Below are 21,331 nucleotides of genomic sequence, written 5' to 3'. Positions count from 1 at the left end.
TCTAATTTTACATTTTCAATCAAACATGTCAAGTATGGAGTGTGTAAGTGCCCTTAAGCGAGCCACTTCACTTTGGGGAGCCTCAAGAGTGCAGTCAATCTCACTACCTCCCTTCTCTTGCCAGACTTACACAGTCCCAGTGCTCTTTGCCCTAAAAATATGGTGAGTCAAGACTTGTCGCATCAGGTTTGATGTCAATGACATGCAGTGTTATTGGTTCGCGCATGTCTTGTCACTGACGTCAGGCCTGGTGTGGTGTGTGTTGACACTCCATAATTAAATATGCACAAGTGCATATGATATTTGAGAGCTACGGGTGATTTTGTTTGTAGACCAGTTTTGTCATTATTTTATTTCTATATTTATTTATTTTCTGAAAATGCTAGAATAAAATAATGAAAATGAATGGAAAAACTAATAAGAATAAAATGTTGGTTTCTCAATAAAGAAAGGAGTGTGCAAAAGTATAGCAGTGTGTAGGACTTTGTTTTATATTTAATTTTAAATTATATGGAATACCAATACTATGGAAGCTTGTTTCTGCCAAGGGCTAAATAAATAAATGTAATTTATATTTTTAATTCATTTATTTAATTCTGTGCTTACATATCACAATGCAGACCTTTTTGTTTTTGCAATTATTTTGCAGAAAGAATATATAAACTCAAGATATAAGATGTAAAATCAGAATTCTGAGTCTATATCTCGCAATTCTGACTTTCTCAGTTTATCTCATATCTGAGTTTATATCTCACAATTCTGACTTTTTCCCCTTGCAATTCTTTCGCAGAAAGAATAACCTCATAATTGCAAAATGTTAACTTGAGATATAAACTCACGTAGTGAGATGTAAACTCAGAAGTTATAGCTCAGATTCTCAGAGTTTAAATCTCCCAATTCTGAATGTTCAAACATATACGTAATGCAAATTAGAAATAACCAATAAAATATTGTCATAAATTGATTTTTTTCTTCTTCTATTGATTATCAATTATGGCTGCATTTACAGCAGAAAAAAAGCATGGCCATATTTTAGTGTCCCCAGAACATAATTTGAGTGTGAACGGGTTAAGATTATGATTTCTCCACTATATCGCACCAATCAATGTGCGCTTTTGCGCATTCATTCGTCCGCTGATGTTTAATTTACTTTGGACCCCTCGGAAAGTGAGAGAGCAGAAGCAAGAATGTGTGTGTGTGTTTGTGGGAGGGATTGGAGGGGACCGCGCGTCTGAGCCAATCAGCGGAGAGTATCGCTCATGTTATTTCAGCGCACTGAACACACAGGCTCTTTAACTGACTGCAGACTGCGTGTTTACTCATCGCAGCTGGGATTCAAACTCGCTTTCTGCGTCTCCGCTATGCTGACCCATTGGTTCGCGTTATTTGGATACTGAACAGCTCCACGTCCTCTACAAAGACCGCTGGTTTACTTTCTGTCTTCTGGACTCGAGCAAATGACACAATTTGTGAATATTTTCTAACAGCAACGGAAATAAATCAACTCATTTTTCCCCCGTAAGTATGTTTAAGCATTACTGCATGCCCTAAAATAGGCTGCTTTGTTTTGTTTTTAAAAATACAGGGTCGTTAAATGTCTAGTAATTCTAGTATTGTGATGTGCAAAAACACGGGGAAATCAGAAACAGTTTTTTTTTCAGCTGCGTAGGCATGAATTAATGGAAAGCAAAGAAAGTGCGTGAAGTTTCTATGCGCGTGTGGGTCAATGGCTAATGAAAACGTACAATAAAATGATTTTTTTTTATTGGGGCCAAATTCTTAAAAATGTATTCGTTTTATTCATGTTGCTTTTGTATGTTTATAACTAAATTATTTGATGACCCCAAAATGTCAAGTGGTCTAACCATGAAGTAAAAAGTAGCCTACTAAAATACATACAATCAAAATATCATATCTTTGGAAAATAACAATGACATTGACACACAATTATGGGGGATCTAAAGTGGTCCGCCCTGTTTTATGTTTTTTCTTTTTTCTTTTCACAAGCAAACAAATAGGCTTTACACTACACTGACTTTGGTTTGTCAGACAAAATTAATATTATCAAAACATAAATGATTCTCATATATAAAATAATAATAAAAGAAAATGCTGACAGACATTATAATAGCTACAAGTCTCCGGCTAAACCGCTTAGACATTTTACTTTAAGATCCGCAATTCTATGTTTAGAAATCCAAAGCATTGAAAACATTTGTGTATGCATGCCATTTTAATGTATTTAATTGAATAACTTGACTAATGAAAAAAATTGACTGAATGAACACAAATGATTCAGGATGTAACTGCATTTTTGTGAAAAGGAAAATAACTCTATATATGTGTAACATCGCTTAAACTATAGAAACACCGCACTTTACCTACCAACTATAGTGCGTAAAGACGCACGGTGACTTACAGCATATGGATGTCTGGTGTGAAGCCCTGCGGGTCTCAAGATGTGTGTGTACACACACACTAAGCTGCTCCTTGTCACTCAGGTCACTACCGGCATTAAAGTGTCTCTCTTTCCTGTCAATCAGGGTGCCGTTTGGTCTCCTGACATGTAGCTCACCGATCCATGACCCAAAGACTCACCTTTTCCATAATACAAAGAAAAGAATGCTGTTAGTTGTTAAATACTAGCCGTTGGGGACCATTTCCATATAAGTCGAAAGAGACTCTTAACGTTACCTTATCGGTTCTCTGTGAAACATTTGTGTAGACTCGTATTAGCCTGAATGGCGGACATGGTCTTACTATATCTTTCGTAAGCGTAGTATTTTGATAAAAAATATACTTTAAACCGCATAATGTACATCTGTTTCTTATTTTTGAGCCAGGATAACGAGCCAGTACTTTGTAAATTAGGTGTTGGTGTCCTCTAGCGGTTGCTTTGCTTGTGAATGGCCTGACGATGTCTTCGTGTCCGTTGCTCAGCAACAGATACGAAAAATACGTCAGAACAACCGTTAACTTACACTAACTTAATACATTATCAAATTAATAAACCTAGTCCACCTTAAAATTACATTTTATCCCGTATTTACAGGAAATTTTAACCCAAAAATAGTGTCATCATTCACTCAGCCTCATGTTGGCTAGCGTTAGGCAGAATGACAGCATTGCATCAACAAAAGTGAGTGACTAAAGTTAATTTTGTAACATGTTAAAAATGACTGTTAACGTTTGTAGCACCAGAATTAGCAGTTTTGAGGTGATCTACATCTACTCCTTTAAGCAATGCTTGGTATTTCAAGACCCTCCATGTGGGAGTGAATGATAAACCAGTTAACTAGACCCCTGGGGCTTCTCAGGTGACTTGAGTGGAAGTGGCAGATTTCCAAATGTGGCACCGAACAGAGATCTGAGATTATGTAAAGACTCGGTTAATAAATGAGCCATTACGACCACATGTGAAGCTCGGTTTCAGCTGATGGCACTAGAGAGTGATGTAGTGTGTCCTCTTGGCTTGCTTAAATATCTGTGTGTTTTGTTTGCTGTTGGGTTGTGCAACTGACTATTATGGAAAATAAATCAGAACTGTAAGGTAAAGTCATAATTTAGACAGTGAGTAGATATGTGAATTTCTGTGTGATGAGAAAATCTTGAACAAATTTGCTCGTCTTGACATTTTTAAGCTTTTTTAGTACGGGCTGGTTAAGCTATCTGTGTTTGGAACTTATATGATAGATAAATTTGTCTAGTATGTGTAATAGAGGGATATTTGTGTGAGAACAAGTCCGTGTGTGTGCGTGTAGCTACAAGACAGAAAGGACAGAAAGAGCGATTCTAACCCCAGATCTTGGCTGACAGGATATACTCTGAGGAGTGCTTGTATATGTATCTGTGTTGATTTACTAGTGGCGAGCAGAGGAGGTTCACAGTGGCCCCTTTATGCTGAGAGGCCCTGACGTGTGCTCACCTATGCAAATCACCCCATACCTCAAACACATTTAGCAGCTTAGACCCTCCATGTGGGAGTGAATGATAAACCAGTTAACTAGACCCCTGGGGCTTCTCAGGTGACTTGAGTGGAAGTGGCAGATTTCCAAATGTGGCACCGAACAGAGATCTGAGATTATGTAAAGACTCGGTTAATAAATGAGCCATTACGACCACATGTGAAGCTCGGTTTCAGCTGATGGCACTAGAGAGTGATGTAGTGTGTCCTCTTGGCTTGCTTAAATATCTGTGTGTTTTGTTTGCTGTTGGGTTGTGCAACTGACTATTATGGAAAATAAATCAGAACTGTAAGGTAAAGTCATAATTTAGACTGAGTAGATATGTGAATTTCTGTGTGATGAGAAAATCTTGAACAAATTTGCTCGTCTTGACATTTTTAAGCTTTTTTAGTACGGGCTGGTTAAGCTATCTGTGTTTGGAACTTATATGATAGATAAATTTGTCTAGTATGTGTAATAGAGGGATATTTGTGTGAGAACAAGTCCGTGTGTGTGCGTGTAGCTACAAGACAGAAAGGACAGAAAGAGCGATTCTAACCCCAGATCTTGGCTGACAGGATATACTCTGAGGAGTGCTTGTATATGTATCTGTGTTGATTTACTAGTGGCGAGCAGAGGAGGTTCACAGTGGCCCCTTTATGCTGAGAGGCCCTGACGTGTGCTCACCTATGCAAATCACCCCACACCTCAAACACATTTAGCAGCTTTCTATCTGCCCGGCCTGTGAATGCTGCCAAGCATGGAGAGGGGGCCAGAAACATGCTGCTCTCTCTAGTTGTGCCGAAAGAGTCAAAGAGTCAGATTCTGATACAGGCCAGCTGGTATTTAAACTAGCAACTGCTTCAGACCACTTCTTAGACAACAAATATTTCCTCAGATAGCAACGAGAACAACATCAGCGAAGCCAAATAGTCTAAAGCAATGCAAGTCAATGCTAGTAGCTGTTTGAAGTTCATAGTGCCATTGTAGTCTTTAGTGCCAGGGTAATCATATCAACAGTAAATGGAAAAAGGTAGGAACATGATCAGCCATATTTGCACTTTGGCTCAAAATGACTCTGACATGTTTTCTTTTGCTTCAACTGAAAAGTTTGGGCTCTGTAAGATTTCTTTTTTTGAGAGAGAGAGAGAGAGAAATTCATACTTTTATTTAGTAAACATTAAATCTGTAAAAATTGACAGTAAAGACATTTATAATGGTACAAAAATATATATTTCAAATACATGCTGTTCTTTTGAACTTTCTATTCATCAAAGAATCCTGAAAAATGCATCGTGGTTTCAACAAAAACATTAAGCAGCACAACAGTTTTCAATATTGATAATAAGAAATGTTTCTTGAGAACAAAATGACCATATTAGAATGATTTCTGAAGGATCCTGAGACACTGAAGGCTGCTGAATGGTTGCAGAAAATTCAGCTTTGCCATCATTGGAGTACATTTAAAAATATATTAAAACAGTTATTTTAAATTGTAATAAGTTCACAATATGAGTGTTTTATTGTATTATATTGTATTTTTTAATCAAATAAATGCAGTCTTCAAAGATTTCTTTCAGAAGCATTTCAAAAAAATCTTACCAACCCCAAACTTTAGAACAATAGTATAGCAACCAACACAAAATCCTATTGAAAGCTAAAGAATGTTGATTAAAAGTGAGCACAGAAAAACTGAGAAAATGGAAATAAGCCGCCATGACTGACAGCTTGTAGGTCAACGCACTTGTCTGGCTCGATGTGGGAGATGCTTGAGTTGTTTCTAATTACTCGGTGCCTGAAAAATGAAACACAAATGTCTGGCCTTGGCTCGCTCACGAAACCAAATCATATTCATGGACATGTTGTGGAACAGCGGGTCGATATTAAAACACATCGTATTGCACAATCTGAGTTGAAAGAACACATAAGGGAGGAGACAAATGAGTTATGAGTATGAGGTAAGAAAGAGTCAATCTTTTGCAAAGCCAAGGGATCAGAGCAATTGATTTGAATTTTTTTTTTTTTTCTTGTTTAGTTTTTTGTAAATGCAAGTGCGAACAAGTTGATTTGGCACCGCAGTAATTACCCACAACAGGCAGTATCAGAGCAGGAGATTAAAGGCAGGTAATGATTTGGCTCAGTCAGACAGACGGCTGCCGGCAGCTGCCTTATAATCAGAGTGTGAGGATGAGACAAGGTAAACACGTGTGGCAGACGTTCAGCAGCCGGCCGCTTCTGACAGCGTGGAGATAAGGGCATCTCAACCGTGATCGTACAGTCATCCTGACAGCTGAAAGGTGGCATGCTGCTTGAATTACGGCTGTTTGGATTGAGAAGGAGCACAGATCAATGTTTCCGCTGATATGATAACTGATTGGCATTGAGATTAAATATACATTTACATTGCAACTGTAACTTTTTTATAAGAGTAGGTGTGATATTTCAGAGACAGATTTCTTGGCTTGTGCGCAAATGGATTTCCCGCTTCCTCCTCTGATTACTCTCATGTGAATGTTGTCACATTACCAGGCCTTAAAAAGCCAATGCTGTTTGCAGTCGCCAATTCAATCAGGATGTCCCTATTTAAGTACATGCACTCATGAATCTGTGTTTCTCTCTCACTCACATGCTTACCAGTCATTTGATGGTCGAATATTCTGTCAGAGTCATGGCCTAGTGGTTAATGCACGTGCTCAAACACATTAAGCTATGGTGCTAATATGGGCGATGTGAACTCAGATTGAGTCTGCAACATTTCCCATTTATGTCAATCTCATCATTTCATGTCTATCTCTCATGGTGCCTAAAAATAAAAGTACTATTAAAAGTAAAAGTAGTCTGAACAATCATTCATTATATTCTAGGGCTTCTGGCACTATATAATAGATTTCTGTTTGGAAAAGATCACAATTGAAGTCTTTATTCAATGAATATCTAGCCAGCTTTCAAATCTAAACAATTTAAGTATGTGCATATTCAATTTGGATCACAAGTAGTCATTAGATAACATTTGGCGCAAATTATTTCAATATATACGCAATGGGATATAAAAATATAGATTTTTGAGTAAAACATTCTTTTAATGCAGTATAACAATAAAAAATGAGAAATACATTTATAATAGTATAAATATAACGTCACATTGTTGGACATTTTTTGTAACTGCTTGAAAATTTGTCAGCTACTCATAATTATATTACCATCTAATCACTCTACACCAAGTATTAATAATAAAAAATAAAATAAAATAGATACATGCAGCCTATTGAAACTTGCAGTATGTTGCTTTCACACTTTAAGATTAGGTGTGTCTTTTTTTTATTATTAAAAACCATTTTTCTTGTTATGCTCAGGTCTAAAATGTTTTGTTTGCTCGTAGTAGTTCTTTGTGAGCACAATATGCATTTAAAAAAAAATAATGCAATAATTGGAAGCAATTACGAGCAATTAGAAAAATCATGTAATTTCATTGGTCAAAAGGTGTGAGAACCCTGTGCAAACAATTTTATAATAGTTGGTTTTGCATATTAAGTATTTTAACATCAAAAAACATTTCACCTTTAAGATAGAGTAATGGCTTCTTCCGCATAGCGTGGGATGGAAGACATGCTTATAAATTTTCTGTGGTTAACTAATGAATGCTCGGGGCTTTCCAGCACACTGCAACCAAACAGAGATTTTATTGTGTGCTAGTGTTTGGCTGGTAAAGGTATATGGGGGTTTAACAGCTAGCATTAATAACAAGTTGTAAAGAATCATCCTGTGTGTTAATATGAATGAACCCCTGGAAACCAGACCGTTTTGCTTTTCTAGAAAAAGAAAAATGTCAGGATGAGATTCATTATCTATATGCATTCAGCTGTGAAATGTAACATGCAAAGGCTTGTTTTGGAGATTCATCCTTTCTGCTTCTATGGTTTTCATGCCATGAAGCTGCTGAAATTCACACTGTATATATGTGTGCATGCATGCAGTTTACTTTAGAAAAACAGAATCTCTCAAAAGGCCCCTGACATCTGTTCAGGGACAAAGGGCTTTACCTTTCAATAACACTTGTTGCTCCTCAGAGGGACTTGATGAGAATGATTATACGTTACATTCCCATGACCCAATTCTTTCATGCCTAATGAGCCGAAATTGTCTTTTCTGCAGCATCTGCAGAAGATAAACAGATTTATTTAAACACATCTCACAACACATCATAAATAAGATGACAATATACAGACCAAATTATGATATCAGTGTCTTTGCAGCACCAAAGATGTGCAGTATCACTTTACAATAACCACATGCCCACAAAATGATTAAGCTACAGAGGAAGTAAAGCATCAGCCCAGGTTTAAAGAACAGAATAGCATTATTTTGTCAGAGGGGCCCCTGACACAGACAGGCATTATGTGAGGATTACTATATCATCCCATGGTGTTGAATTACGTATCATCACCACGACCCCAAAGCAGCACTATCCCAACAGGTATAAATAGCCTCACAGTGAAAGTACAGTCTTGTTTGTCAAAAAGTAGGGTTGGTGATTAGCACCAGGCTTGTCATGTTACCAGCTTATGAATTATGTGAAACAGGCTGGATTGTATAACACCCTATGTGTGTTTAAGCCCAAACAATCAACCTGCCCTGGGGGTCTAGTGTCATTACTGTTGCATACTCCCCTCTTGGTTTTCTGGCTTGCATTTCCCTGCTGAGAGAGGAGTAATTACCCTCCAAATGGGGATGATGCAAGATAACATTCACTGTTGCACATTTATCATCAGAATGACTGAAGTCTGTGTTTGGCACTCTCCGAACGGTGTGTAGGTGGCCACCAGATCGCTTACTAACACTTGACCATTTGGCCAAAAATAGGTATGCTAACTTCAGCATTTGAAAATAATTGGACATTCTTGGTTTCATTTTAGATGTTAGGACCACAAATGCCATTTGACATTTAAAGTCGCAATGAAATGGAAGCAGTGACAGATCTTTTTCCGTATTGTGATATATATCAGAGTAAAACAGCTTATCAAAAAACAAAAAAAGTTGGTTCAATCCATCGGTTTTTGGTAGGATAAAGGCAGATCTGAATGTGAGCTTGCAGTCATTTGTGAGAAAGGAGCAGGGTTTAGCAGTCTTTCTCCAGAAGATTGAGTTAAGGTATTTTGAATAAAAATTATGAGGTCAAAGAATATTCAAAAATTTAAAATATACATGGATGAATTGTTCAGAATACGATCAATAACTTGCCTTTAAAAGTAGATAAGATGATTTCCATTTCATACTGACTTTAAAACATTGTTGGTAGGTAACAAATGACCACATATAAAAACATTACTCACCGCTTGACTAAATTAAGTCAAACAAGTCAGTTCACTCAGCAGCCATCTTGGAAACTCCCCAGAGCAGCTATTTCCAGTCATCCAAGTACAGTTCTATAGGTAAAGACTGAAATATTTGTCAATTTTACATTACAATAACATATTTGAAATGAGACATTAACATCGGTGTCATAAATTGCAGTTCTTTAGCACAAAACCTGCAAATATAAACAGTATTTTTCAAGCTAGGCAAGCTAACACACATTTGAAAGTAAACAAACAGACACCGCCTCTTTGAAAAAGGTGATTAGCTTCCTTATCAATGGGGCGGGGATTCCATTCTATTAAAAATATGATTGGTTCTTTTAACTGTAATTCAGTACTACAGCTGAGTGTAATTATTTATGTAACATTTTGTAACACAGCAACGCAATTGCTTATGGGAAAGGTGTCTGTGTTTTACATCCTTTTCTGTGTATTATACATGACTACTCAAGATTGAGTAACTAAACTAATCATATAAAGCTCATTAACAAAAGTTGTTTACTTAGAGCTTTCCTATTACCAAACACGTCGCTAGCCGTACTTTGCAGTTTTTGTTACAGCCACATGAGTGTAAACTGACATTAGACGGTGAGGTTCGTCAACCACATTAAGTCAATGATTTCTTCATCGGCACCTGGTTAAACAGCATGCCAGGATCCGGAGCCAGGAAAAACTAACTAATGAACTAGCAAAGCATATCAGGCTCATTGCTTCAACATGTTTCAGTGTATCCTCGCTAATAAAAACAAATCGCACGGACTTGTACCTCTCCTTGTTATTCCTGTCTGTTGCGCTTCCTCTGTGTGTCGACCTGGGAGTAAAATCTACTTAATAATCACAGTCAGCAGCATTAGGAGCAGATGTTCAGTGTTCGTTTGGTATGAGGAAAATGATTGTAATTAGGAGATGTAGATGTAAGGGCCTGATGCTCTCAGTGGAGTTTGAGGAGGGTTGTTGTTGGGCTGGGTGGTCTTCAGCTCTCTACATGAGGCCCTCAAGAACTTTTTCAGACCACCTCTAATTACACATGATTTTGTGGTTGCAGGACTTTAAATTTAGCTCTCATTATGAGTAATGAATTCACACATGTACAACATATACGCTTAAACGTTAAAAATTGCTGGCTGTCAGACAAATGGCCTGGTGGACACTGTATGTGTACCTTGTCTCTTTAAGTCTAGAACATCCAGTATGGGTCATATTCCAACCCAAACTTAATCAAACAAAGAAACAAACAAAGGAAATAAATAAATTTAAATCAGTTATTATAATTGTAAAGAAAATAGTAATTGATCGTAAAAATACACAAAAATAAATTATTATTAGCATAATGTGAAAAAAATGCAGTCTTTATTACTATTACATTTGTTGTGCTTAAAAGTAATAAATAAAAACAATAAAAAATTTAGTTGTTTATAATATAACAGTAATAATAATAGTAAAATATTATTGTTTATATAATATACTTATTATTAATAGCATGCATTTGATGCAGTATTCTTTATGCATATATATATATATATATATATACATTGTATTACAGCAATTGTGAACTACAAATACAGTGGGGAAAAATTGTGTTAGAGAAATATTCATTAAGAACAACTGGAATTACAATTAAAAAAGTATTTTTAATTTTTTGTTAATTATTTTTAATTATTGTAATTGTTCATAATATATGAAATGATGTCACAAGACAAAAAAAAGATCCTAAAAACAGGCTTCATTTTCAAAAAATGTAATTTCTTGTAAACTCTCAGAAAAAAAGGTACAAAAGCTGTCACTGGGGCAGAATCCTTTGAAAATGTACATATTTTACATATAAGGACATTAAAAGTACATATTAGTACCTAAAGTGTACATATTTATACCTTTTTGACAACTTGTCCCCAGGGACAACTTTTGTATCTTCTTTTATTTCTGAGAGTGTACAACTTTAAAATAAACTATATTTTGGTGTGACATGAGACCTGGGCATTATTGCAGCAAATAATAAAAAAATAAAATTGATGGGTTTGTGCATGTCTTTTATCTCATTGTTTAACTTCTGAAAGTGTATATCCTCTGCGGGTAAGCCCACCTGTGTCTGGAGAGGTTAGTGTGACCTCTCCTTTTTTAAAGTGGAATGTATCAGTTAACAATATCAAATTAGGCAAGCAGGAGAGGGCATGGAGGCCAGTATTAAAGCAGGGCCCATTATGAACTAAATGCATGCACACACGCAGCTGGATCCCTGCAGATGAGAGGCCAGACACTCACCGCATATATTATCGTTACTATAATCATCTCCACATTATACCATATACTTTTACAATACAGTCACACCTAAATGCAATTACAGCTTTTTAAAGTCTTAATTACAGTATTTTACAGTCAACAGGGGTTCAGGTCAGGTTTCCAAACTGAATGGGGATATTCATGCATCCACAAGAGGACAAAATACAAATATCTTTTAAACCCACAGGACTAGTTCTTTTCAGTCTAGTGCGATACATATCATTTCTGTGGCAATCGTATTGAATAATGTTGTTTTTACTGTACTGAGGCATGAGAACTATCAATAGTGGCTTATGTAACACAATACACCATAAATCCCCATGGGATTAACATAGGAAGACGATGTTTTTTTTTTTTTTATTCAGGGACCTTTATGTGCTTGCTGGCCGTTCGAAACAGTGGCTAATGTCCAAAGGATTGAAATTAGCTTGTGTGAAAACCTCTTTATTTCACAACGTGTCTCTACACATTACAGCGTGTCGGTAATGCTGGATAATTTGACCTTTCCACTTGCAAACTATTCAGGAACATGACTACTGCCTTTTTATTAGGCTTTACAACCCTGTGAAGGTGTCTTAGCAAACATTCATTGGCAGGCTATAAAGTTTTGGCGCACATAAGTTTACCATTTTCTTTTATGACCTGATATCTCACACCAGCTTGTGTCTTTTTACTCTTCCGTGAGTCTGAATATTAACACAACAGTGCGAAAAGCACTTGCTAAAGCATTGATAATGGATATGGTGTTTTGACTGGCAGGAATGGGTGAGACTTTAATCACTTTAATCAGGCTTCAACGTCTGTAAGGAAGTTTCCAGGTGTGAATAGCCAATTCAGTTCAAATTCAGACTTCAGTAGTGAGTTCAGTAGTGTTAGTGGACTGAATGTGAATGGACTGATAATGGGTATGAATAAGGACTTTGCCATTGAAGGAAAAGTAAATGCTTGGCGATCTGCACTGTATGGAAAATGGAGGGACGACCATTTGAGATTTCAATTAACTTGAATGTTTAGTTTGTGCATTTGAACTATGGATGTTTAGGATTAAGTTTTGTGAGAATAGCTGTAGTTTTACTTGGGAACATCTGAGAAGATTCTGACTAATTCTTGTGTAAATTGTAAGGAAATTATTTGAACTTCCATTACTGTCAGGTTCTCAGTTTTTTTTTTTGTTTTTTTTTTTACAAATGCAACCAATTTGTTTTTATTCATTAAGATGTTTTAACGATAATAAAAAAAAAAAATCTTCAATTTAAGATTTTGCGACCTTAAAAATTAGAACTAAAACATTGTTGAAACAAATTTACATTTTTGGCTAAAGACAACCTTTTTTATTTGTTGCTCACCTCTTCTCTTTCTTTCTCGGTACATAAACCACACTAGCGGCTTGTATAATGAGCATCAATGACGTTGTGTGACGTTCGTCCTAAATGATTATAGTTTAAAAGCAGGCGTTAGTAGGTGTTGCTAAATTAACTGTTTGGCAGAAGCCTCCGCTTGATCTTAAAGTCATAATTTCACATGGCCGACTACATTTCTGTTTGTCATAATGCAAGTACATTACAAATATTTAGACAGGGAAAATATGTCAGAGCGAGTCTGTGTCAATTCACAGTTATGCCCTGAAAGACTATTCGATGCTTCATCGCTTCCTCCTCCGTAATCCTCAGTGTTACTTAAATCAGAACGACTGATCTAAAGAAATGGTATTCGAGAGACCGTCTGCGGTTGTCAGGTGAGAGAGACTGTGATGTGTTGTTCTGACAGTGTGAATTAAAACACATTCGGCGTGAGACATTACAATTCGGTCGTTATCAAATCAATAGCGTAATCACCATTCTGCAGAGGCTGTGATAAAAATGGCTTAAATGAAATGAAATCCAAAAAACCCTAGCTAGGCATCCAACACTTTGTTTTTACACAAACATGACCGTATTTGCTTACAAATGTTGGTTTTGCTGTAATTGGAGCAGCTGTGTGCGACCAATTGTGCCATGATCCATTAGATTGATGCCTTGTCATTAACACGGGAAGGAAAGAGCAAATCTAAATACTTAGAGAGATGAGCGGAGGGAGCAGGGTGTGCGCGGGGGTCAGGGGTCACTGAAAAAGGCGTCATTAGTTAGGTAGCACTGACATGTGAATGCAGCAGGGCAGCATCCATTCTTAAACACTTGTCAATTGGCGTGGCAATGAGGTGAAATATGCGTTATCGCTTATAATGGCTTGCCAGGGGAAGGTCGGCCCATTTTACAATGGGAAGAGGAGGATGTGAACCTTAGGTGTTTCGCACGTAGCTTCCCTTCCCTTTAAGATAGTGCAGAGGTAACTGTGCAGGGTTTAGTGGTAATATGCTGCAACTTAAGCTTTCCAAGGAAGCAGGAAGGGTTGTGAACCTGCTCCAGGAAATGATGGGAACAAGGTCTGTTAACTGTGGTTTCTTTGTCTATATCTAGATAAACATTCCCAATAAGGTGTCATTTCTCTGGAAAAATAAGGTTCTTCTTTCTCATTGCTTCTCTTGGTTTCATATTTCTCTTATTAAGAATCACTGTGGCATTTTCTGCCATTTTGATGGTGTTCCTGATAAACATCTTAAGAAGAGAACAAAGGTCATCCTGATGGTTAAGTGGTTCTTCACAGCTTCTGCCAAAAACCGAAGAGAAATCCATCTTGGTTCGCTTGTACTGTTGTTGCCATCTTATCTCGCTGTCTAAAACGACCTCTCAGTTCTGGAAGATGCTCGAGTTCTTCACGGTGACTTGAAATTTAACTAGGATGATTTGGCAATTGTTCAGTCTAGCAGTTTCACACAGGCTTAATGTGGCATTTCGACTGGATCGTGATGAAGTAGCTATGATGACCAAGCAGAGATGCATGTGAGGAGGGTCCAGCTTTTGTGTTTTGTGAGTATAATGATAAAACTAGCACATCTATCATTAAACACTTGAAATGCACTCTGCGATTCTTCAAAAGATAAGATCAAATACAACCCTAAAACTTATCATGCTTTTTGAGCATTATTCTTAAAGCTTCTTGAGAGAATATGACTTCTCAGAGGTTTTTCCTTTGTGAGATTCCAGAACTGGAAAGGAATCAACACAATAAGGTCATTGTATCCGATTGAAGTGTGGAGGTGAGAGATGGCCATTGGGTCCGTCGTCACTGTCAACACACTTGAGTTCAGTCTGAAGGAATGAAGAGGAGGGGGATATTGAGCTTATGGAAATGCCTTAGAACTTGTGAGAAGTGAATCACAAGTAGGGTTGGGAACCAACCTGTATGTCCATTGTTCTCTGATAAGAGAACAAATGACTCTGATGAGTAGGTTATTTTTAGTGAATCAAACACACTAACTGAAAACAGATTACAGATAAACTTTGTGTTTTTCCAGTTGTATATTATAAAATTAGTAAAATGTTACCCAATATATTTTTCTTCACATATTTACTCCTTATAAAGTACTAAAAGAATCATTAAGGAATGAGAATCGATCACCCCAGAATTTATTTGTTCATTTACTCACCCTCATGTTGTTTCAAACCTGTATGACTTACTTTCTTCTGCACAACACAAAAGAATATTCTGAAAATTTCGAATGCTTTTCTCCTTACAATGAAAGTAATTGGGGTCCAAAACAACACTGGACAGAAGAAAGTCATTCAGGTTTGGAAGAACACGAGGGTGCTCTCTACACTCTTCCTCCATAACTTGCACTAATTGGAACCTTTTCCCGAAAGAAATTTTGGACACAAATGCACAGATATAAAGTATTGCAACAGCGGTTTACTTGAAATGTACTGAAAGGTTACATAATTAATTATTCCAAGCCCATATCTGATTCGGTGAGGTTAACATATATTTCCTGAGCACTCTCTGTTCTTCCTTGACATGATAAATGTAGCTGAAAAAACAGGAACTCTTGGCCATTGGTGTAAAACAACAAGCCCTTGATGCAACTTATGCAACATTCAATGGCGTATGAACTCTTCGGGGGCTGGCCCGGGGGGGTCTGACTACAAGAATACATGCTACTTGGCACACAAATCCATGCATTCATTTCAACGTGTTCACAAACACAGGAAACAACTGCATTCTCACTGACTATCCAAGCTACAAACCCCTTAGGGGAATTTATACGGAATTTACCTGATATCATTGTGGACATGCTTGCTAGACTCTTCCTCCGTAACTTGCACTAATTGGAGGCTTTTCCTGAATGCTATAGGATGCATTACACACAGGTAAGATGCTTCTCGAAATGCAATCAAGTCTAAACTAGTCTTACACTGTAAATATGAAATTCTAGACTATACAGTCAGACTGATTGAGTGATAAGTATTTGATGACAGATAGAAACAACAGTTGAAATAACATGGTATGGCCATATGAAGTTTTGGCATTACGGAGCCGAGATGAGAAGTGGTCACAAAACAAGAGATGTAAGGAGGCACATGTACACTTGAAATATCTCGGGTACCATTTACACCTGATGTTGAGATTCATTTTTTGGATAATTTTGAGATCTAATCATTCAAATCACATTTGGAGAAAGTCGAAAAATGTAACATTCATGTATATTTGAGAGGATTTTTCTCAACTTTTCTTTCAGCTTGTTTTTTTATGTTATCAACATGCAGTATTTAGTAACCATTTTAATATATAAGAGGCTCATTCATTTAAAATGTATGCCAGTGTTCTTTGAAATTTGCTAAACTAATTTAGTTAAGGGGGAATGTATTAAAATATTTGGGGGTCCAAAGTAAAAATTAAAATGTATCATGTATAAATCTTAATATGGGAGGACGTGTCCCATTTAGTTAGTACCGGTAAGATGTACATGTGCAGGTATAATTGAGCTACAGCAGGTATTTATCTCCTCTGTCCAAGTTTACATGATACAATGCATAATTAAAAATTTGAAGGTCTAAATACATGTCACGCATTATCTTGTGGGTTTTTTTTTTTCATCTGATGAATGCTGTGGCTAATGGTAGTCCGATTAATGCATAGCCTATATATGCTGAGAACTATACTACCTAGTGGCAAATTTACATTGCAAAGGTGGCTTTCAGGTTTCTTTACACTGTTTAATGCTGCTCAGAGGTGGCATAAATGCATTTACGCAGCAATTACAACTGTGTAATTTGATACTAGGTGCTGAAGTGGGTCTAAGCAAGCATAATTTAGTCTGGCTTTTATGCAGCATTGGGCCTTGACCAGGGACAGAGGAGCCTTAACTCTGCGGTGTAAAGACACCTAACTATTGGAGTTCACAAAAAAACATACACTAATACAATTTCAGTTAGACTAAAGAGTTTACATGACAATTCAAGAGAAATTATTGCTTAAGTGTAACTAAAAATTAAAATGTGTATAAATGTTTGTGGTGGTTAGTGCACTTGTCATGTGACAATTTTTATTATGCTTTTATGAAGTGCTACAGGTTTCATTCAGCTCAATCTTTGGTCTCTGTATGCATTGAGACCAAAGATTGCTTGGCCACACCATTGCTTGTAGGATGTCAAACTCACTTAGCTTACTTGACACTTTACATTAGTGAAACTTTCATATCCTAGGCTTGACAACAGTGGCACTGTGAAGCCCAGGCTTGCTGAATCTCAGCCTCAGGTGGAATGGTTGTAATCCAAGCCTCAGTTAATCCACACACCAGTCTGTGTTTATTTCATAAGTGTTTCATATTTGACACAGTAACTCCCGGCCAGCGCTGAACGCACACTTTCCTGTCTGAGGTGCCAGTCAGATCAGTGGCATACATCTGGAGCATGTTTATATTTCTCTGCTGTTGCGACTTTTTAAAAAAGACCTCTCTTCAATGTTACTTTCCTCCTACGTATGTTCCTTTGAAAACAGGGCAGGGTAGATCCATTCTGTTTTTGTTTTTGCCACAAAGCCACACATTGTGTCGGTGCCAGAGAGTGACAAGGTATAATGTGAGTGCTTGTGTATGTTGGCCTTGGAAGCCACAGCAGGCATTTCCTACTCTCTAAGACATTTTTTAAAGAAAGTTGGCAGAGAAAATACCAAAGCCTTTAGATTTATATATAATTAATTTGAAATGATCTGATAAATTTAGAGAGCCCTACAATAATTCAGGTTTCTTTCCAAGGCATTCATAATGATTTAAAATCCTAGTCTGCCGTTTTTTCATTGCTTGGTTCAGAGGACTGGATGTGGGTCTGACCATTCATTGTCATTCAGGTGTGGTAATTGCAGAGAAGTTACTGGGCACTCATGTGAGAAATGAATTTGCATTTGACCGGGGTCATAGAAGGTGAGCTGTATTGTGATCGAGGCAATCCAAATGACATTTTCCATTAAGAGAACAGGGAAAATGTTATCTGCCCCAAGATATCCCTATCTATCGATGCCTCTTTGTATTGCAAATCTATTATCTTTGCTTCTCAGGGTAGTTAAAATACTGGGAATAACAGATAACTCATAACATGCACAAGACCAGAAACCATCTAAACGTATAGTGGACAATCAAGACCTATGATAAAACATTCAATCTGTAATCTATCTCATAATGGACTAAAAGTTCTTAGGACTTTCTCTGTGTCTCCGGGGCAAGCTGAGAGGGGGCTTGTGAAGCTCCAACCTCAACCCAAACAAGGGTGTTCACACACTATATCGAGCTCATTTGCAATTCAAAACACTTGAAGTAGGAGTGTTCTTTTCAACACCTTGGGACCAAAGGCATTTTATCTGACAGAAAGTACTCTGAAGTGCTTAAGCATCAAGATAAAGAAGACATGGAGAAAGAGCCACGAGTGTTTAATCCTGCTTCGTGTACACATTGACATCTTATCTGCAAGCTTAAGGCTTGGCCTGAAAGGCAAGACTCTGCTGACATTTCAAAGCACAACTTCCCTTCATTTTAAATATCTGGCAATTCTCAAAGCTCAGATAGATAAAGGAAACCGCAGCACTGGGAGTTGCTCTCCAACTCCATTTTAAAATGTTTTGAGAACATTCTTCCCTTAAGGATAATGCATATTTTACAAAACAGATGCAGCTGTAAACTTTGGGTATCAAACTTGAAAATCTAAATCTCTCTTTTTTTTTTATCTGAACAGTGGCCCCATCTGATGAGTCTTGAGACTACATCAGTGATCTGGCCCATTAATCGGGCACCGGACATGGACTCAAGAGGAGCCAAAGTGGCAATAGGATTTCAGAGGAGCTCAACCTCTGATGATGACTCTGGATGCGCTCTGGAGGAGTACACATGGGTTCCTCCTGGACTACGACCTGAGCAGGTAAACCTTAAGCCTCAAATCTCATTATATGCATGGATTTCTCACCAAAGTCAAGGGCAGACAGCCGTAACTAGAAGTATAAAGCAAATCTCATGCTTTTGATACTTCTAATTATCTGCAGACATCCAAAAATTCAGGCAGAAACGGTCTTTCCCTTTCTGAATCCACAATTTTTAGACATTTCATGCCAGATGGAAGCAGCCGATTTAAAGCATTCCCTTTTTCGTGGTTTTACTTCAAGTCTGATTCTCAGCCAATTTAGGTTTGTAATATAAAACCAGCCAGTCAAGCTTTTGAAGTATGATGGCTGCCTTCACACTTGGGTATGAGATTTTCAAGAGGGTCTGAGCATCTGAACGTGAGGTTTAGGTAATGCATGCATTGGCTGGCATCTCATCTACCCTGAAACACAGCTGCACATGACCTTGCACGGAGGCCAACAGCTCTTAATGAATGTACACTTTGACGTGGGCAAAGTCTGGCAAGCTTTCTGAGTGGAGACTGGACCCTCTCAACCTTGACATTGAGCACACATGCGAACTATATCTGACTGACAGGGTGTTGATGGGCAGCACAAAGCCAGCTCAAAGTAGCAGAAAACTTTTAAAGGGCAGAACAACTAGTAAAGCACTACAGAGATAGGAAAATTAGGGAGGGAAAATATTTACATGTTGAAAAGTCAACCATTTTTCTTAGAAAAGAAATACCATTGTGAGGAACGAGAATTAGCAGTAATTGCTTTGAATCCTCCCTGCGGTGTACAAACTGTTGCAGGCATTTTATGTCCCCACTGAGATGCGTCTCAGCAAGTGAAGTCATTAATGGCAAAATGCTTAAACTACTGCAATACTCTGGCAGGAAAATTAATAGCATTGTTTTCAAAAAATATATCAAATTACTTGTTACGCTTTTTAGTTTGCATGCCGATTAATCAAAGATTTTTGCTAGAACTTGTATTGTCTAGTAAATATTTCCCAAATCCATTGTTCAATGAAAAACCATATTACACCATTATGTTGAAACTATCTCTGTGGTTTCGAAGGTAACACTTTACAATAAGTTAATTTATGCACGATAAACATAAATATTTAAACCACATTTATTAATTTATGTCAAATGTCAATTCATAAATTATTATATTCAATAATATATTTTAAGTCAGCTATTGAATTAGACAAGTACAAATAGCTATTGAATTAGATTAAGTTATAGAACCTTATTGTAAAGTGTTACCGTTTTAAAAAATATTACCACTGTCAAAGCTGGTGTTCCTCAGTGCATTGGCTTAAACTGCTTGAATTGTACTTGTGTGGTTCAAGCACTAGTCCCAACAAAACAGCCATTTAGAAAACCTGCTTTCTTGCCCTGCTGTGTGCAGTAAGCAAACAGAACCGAGACTGTGCCTAGGGGATAGTTGGCACTTTCCTGAAACAAGGCAATACACAAACACACATGCAGCAGAACCAATGGGGGTGGAGGTTGGTCTAGAGTGAAAGAGGGACTGGAGTGAAGCTGAATGTGTTTTTCTAATCCCCACCTTCTCCTCATTTTTCAAAACGTGGAGTGGGAGGCCTGACATCCTCATGAAAGCTCTTCTCTCAGTTCTGTGAAATGTACTGCAATCAGCTTTGAATAAGGAAGAAACTGTAATTTGAAGGCAAAAACATAATTCCTGAGGCTTAGAGAGAATTTAGGGCAATTTGTATGACAGCTCTCCGTATCGAATCCCACTCACATCCCAAACCCACTGCTACAGAAATAACAATCTGCCTTCATCTGGATAGTAACACTTAAACACAAGGAACATTCCAGCGGGCATCTATCTTTGTGTCTTTAATGGCGTACCGCCCCATAAATATTCTTCAGGGTCGCCACTGACAAGACACCGCTGTTTAAATGCTTATACCCCACTTCCCCCTTGTTGGGGGAAACAATCGGGAGAAGCCTGTATGACAGGTTGAATGTAGTAGCACCAATTGAGGCTGGAGTCTCATTTCAGCTTTCAGCTGTTGAAAGCAAACCCTAATCCTCTCACTCTCTGGTTGCCTTCTTTCCCCCATCAGGTTCAGATCTACTTTTCGTGCCTGCCAGAGGAGAAGGTGCCATATGTCAACAGCCCAGGAGAGAAACACCGGATCAGACAGCTACTCTATCAGCTGCCACCACATGACAATGAGGTACGAAGAAAAAAACGAATGATGAATGTGACAGAGATGACTGCTGGAATACACAACGGTTTTACTAGAGGACTTTAAGATCGCGAAGATAGAAGTGCATACAAATCCCTCTCGGGTTGGCATACAAAGATGTTTTAGTACTATCACAAAGGGGTATCTTTATCCTTTCCTCTAGCAGCAATAAAATGTTCCCCTGTGAGTTTTATGGTGCTTGCTGTAAGTCCTAGTACTGTGTACTTTAGCAAATTCCTAACATAACTCTGGGTTACAGATCTAAAAGGCTCCTCACATGTGGC

General features: G+C 37.6%; 1 protein-coding gene across 1 annotated transcript in view; it reads left to right on the top strand.

The window, feature by feature from the left end:
* The first annotated feature begins 1,308 nt into the window (after positions 1-1,308).
* LOC107725650 (prickle-like protein 1) overlaps positions 1,309-21,331 on the top strand; it is a 24,384-nt gene continuing 4,361 nt past the window's right edge. The window contains exons 1-3 of the mRNA XM_016534996.1: positions 1,309-1,518; positions 18,676-18,858; positions 20,922-21,035. Coding sequence (XP_016390482.1) covers positions 18,688-18,858; positions 20,922-21,035 — 285 coding nt within the window. The 5' untranslated portion in view covers positions 1,309-1,518; positions 18,676-18,687. The remainder of the gene's footprint in view (positions 1,519-18,675; positions 18,859-20,921; positions 21,036-21,331) is intronic.

The sequence above is a fragment of the Sinocyclocheilus rhinocerous genome, unplaced genomic scaffold, assembly GCF_001515625.1.
Source record: "Sinocyclocheilus rhinocerous isolate Xijiao unplaced genomic scaffold, SAMN03320098_v1.1 scaffold153, whole genome shotgun sequence".
In the NCBI taxonomy this organism is placed as follows: domain Eukaryota; kingdom Metazoa; phylum Chordata; class Actinopteri; order Cypriniformes; family Cyprinidae; genus Sinocyclocheilus; species Sinocyclocheilus rhinocerous.
Note: the sequence above shows the minus strand (reverse complement) of the source record. Positions and strands in the feature narration are given on the sequence as shown.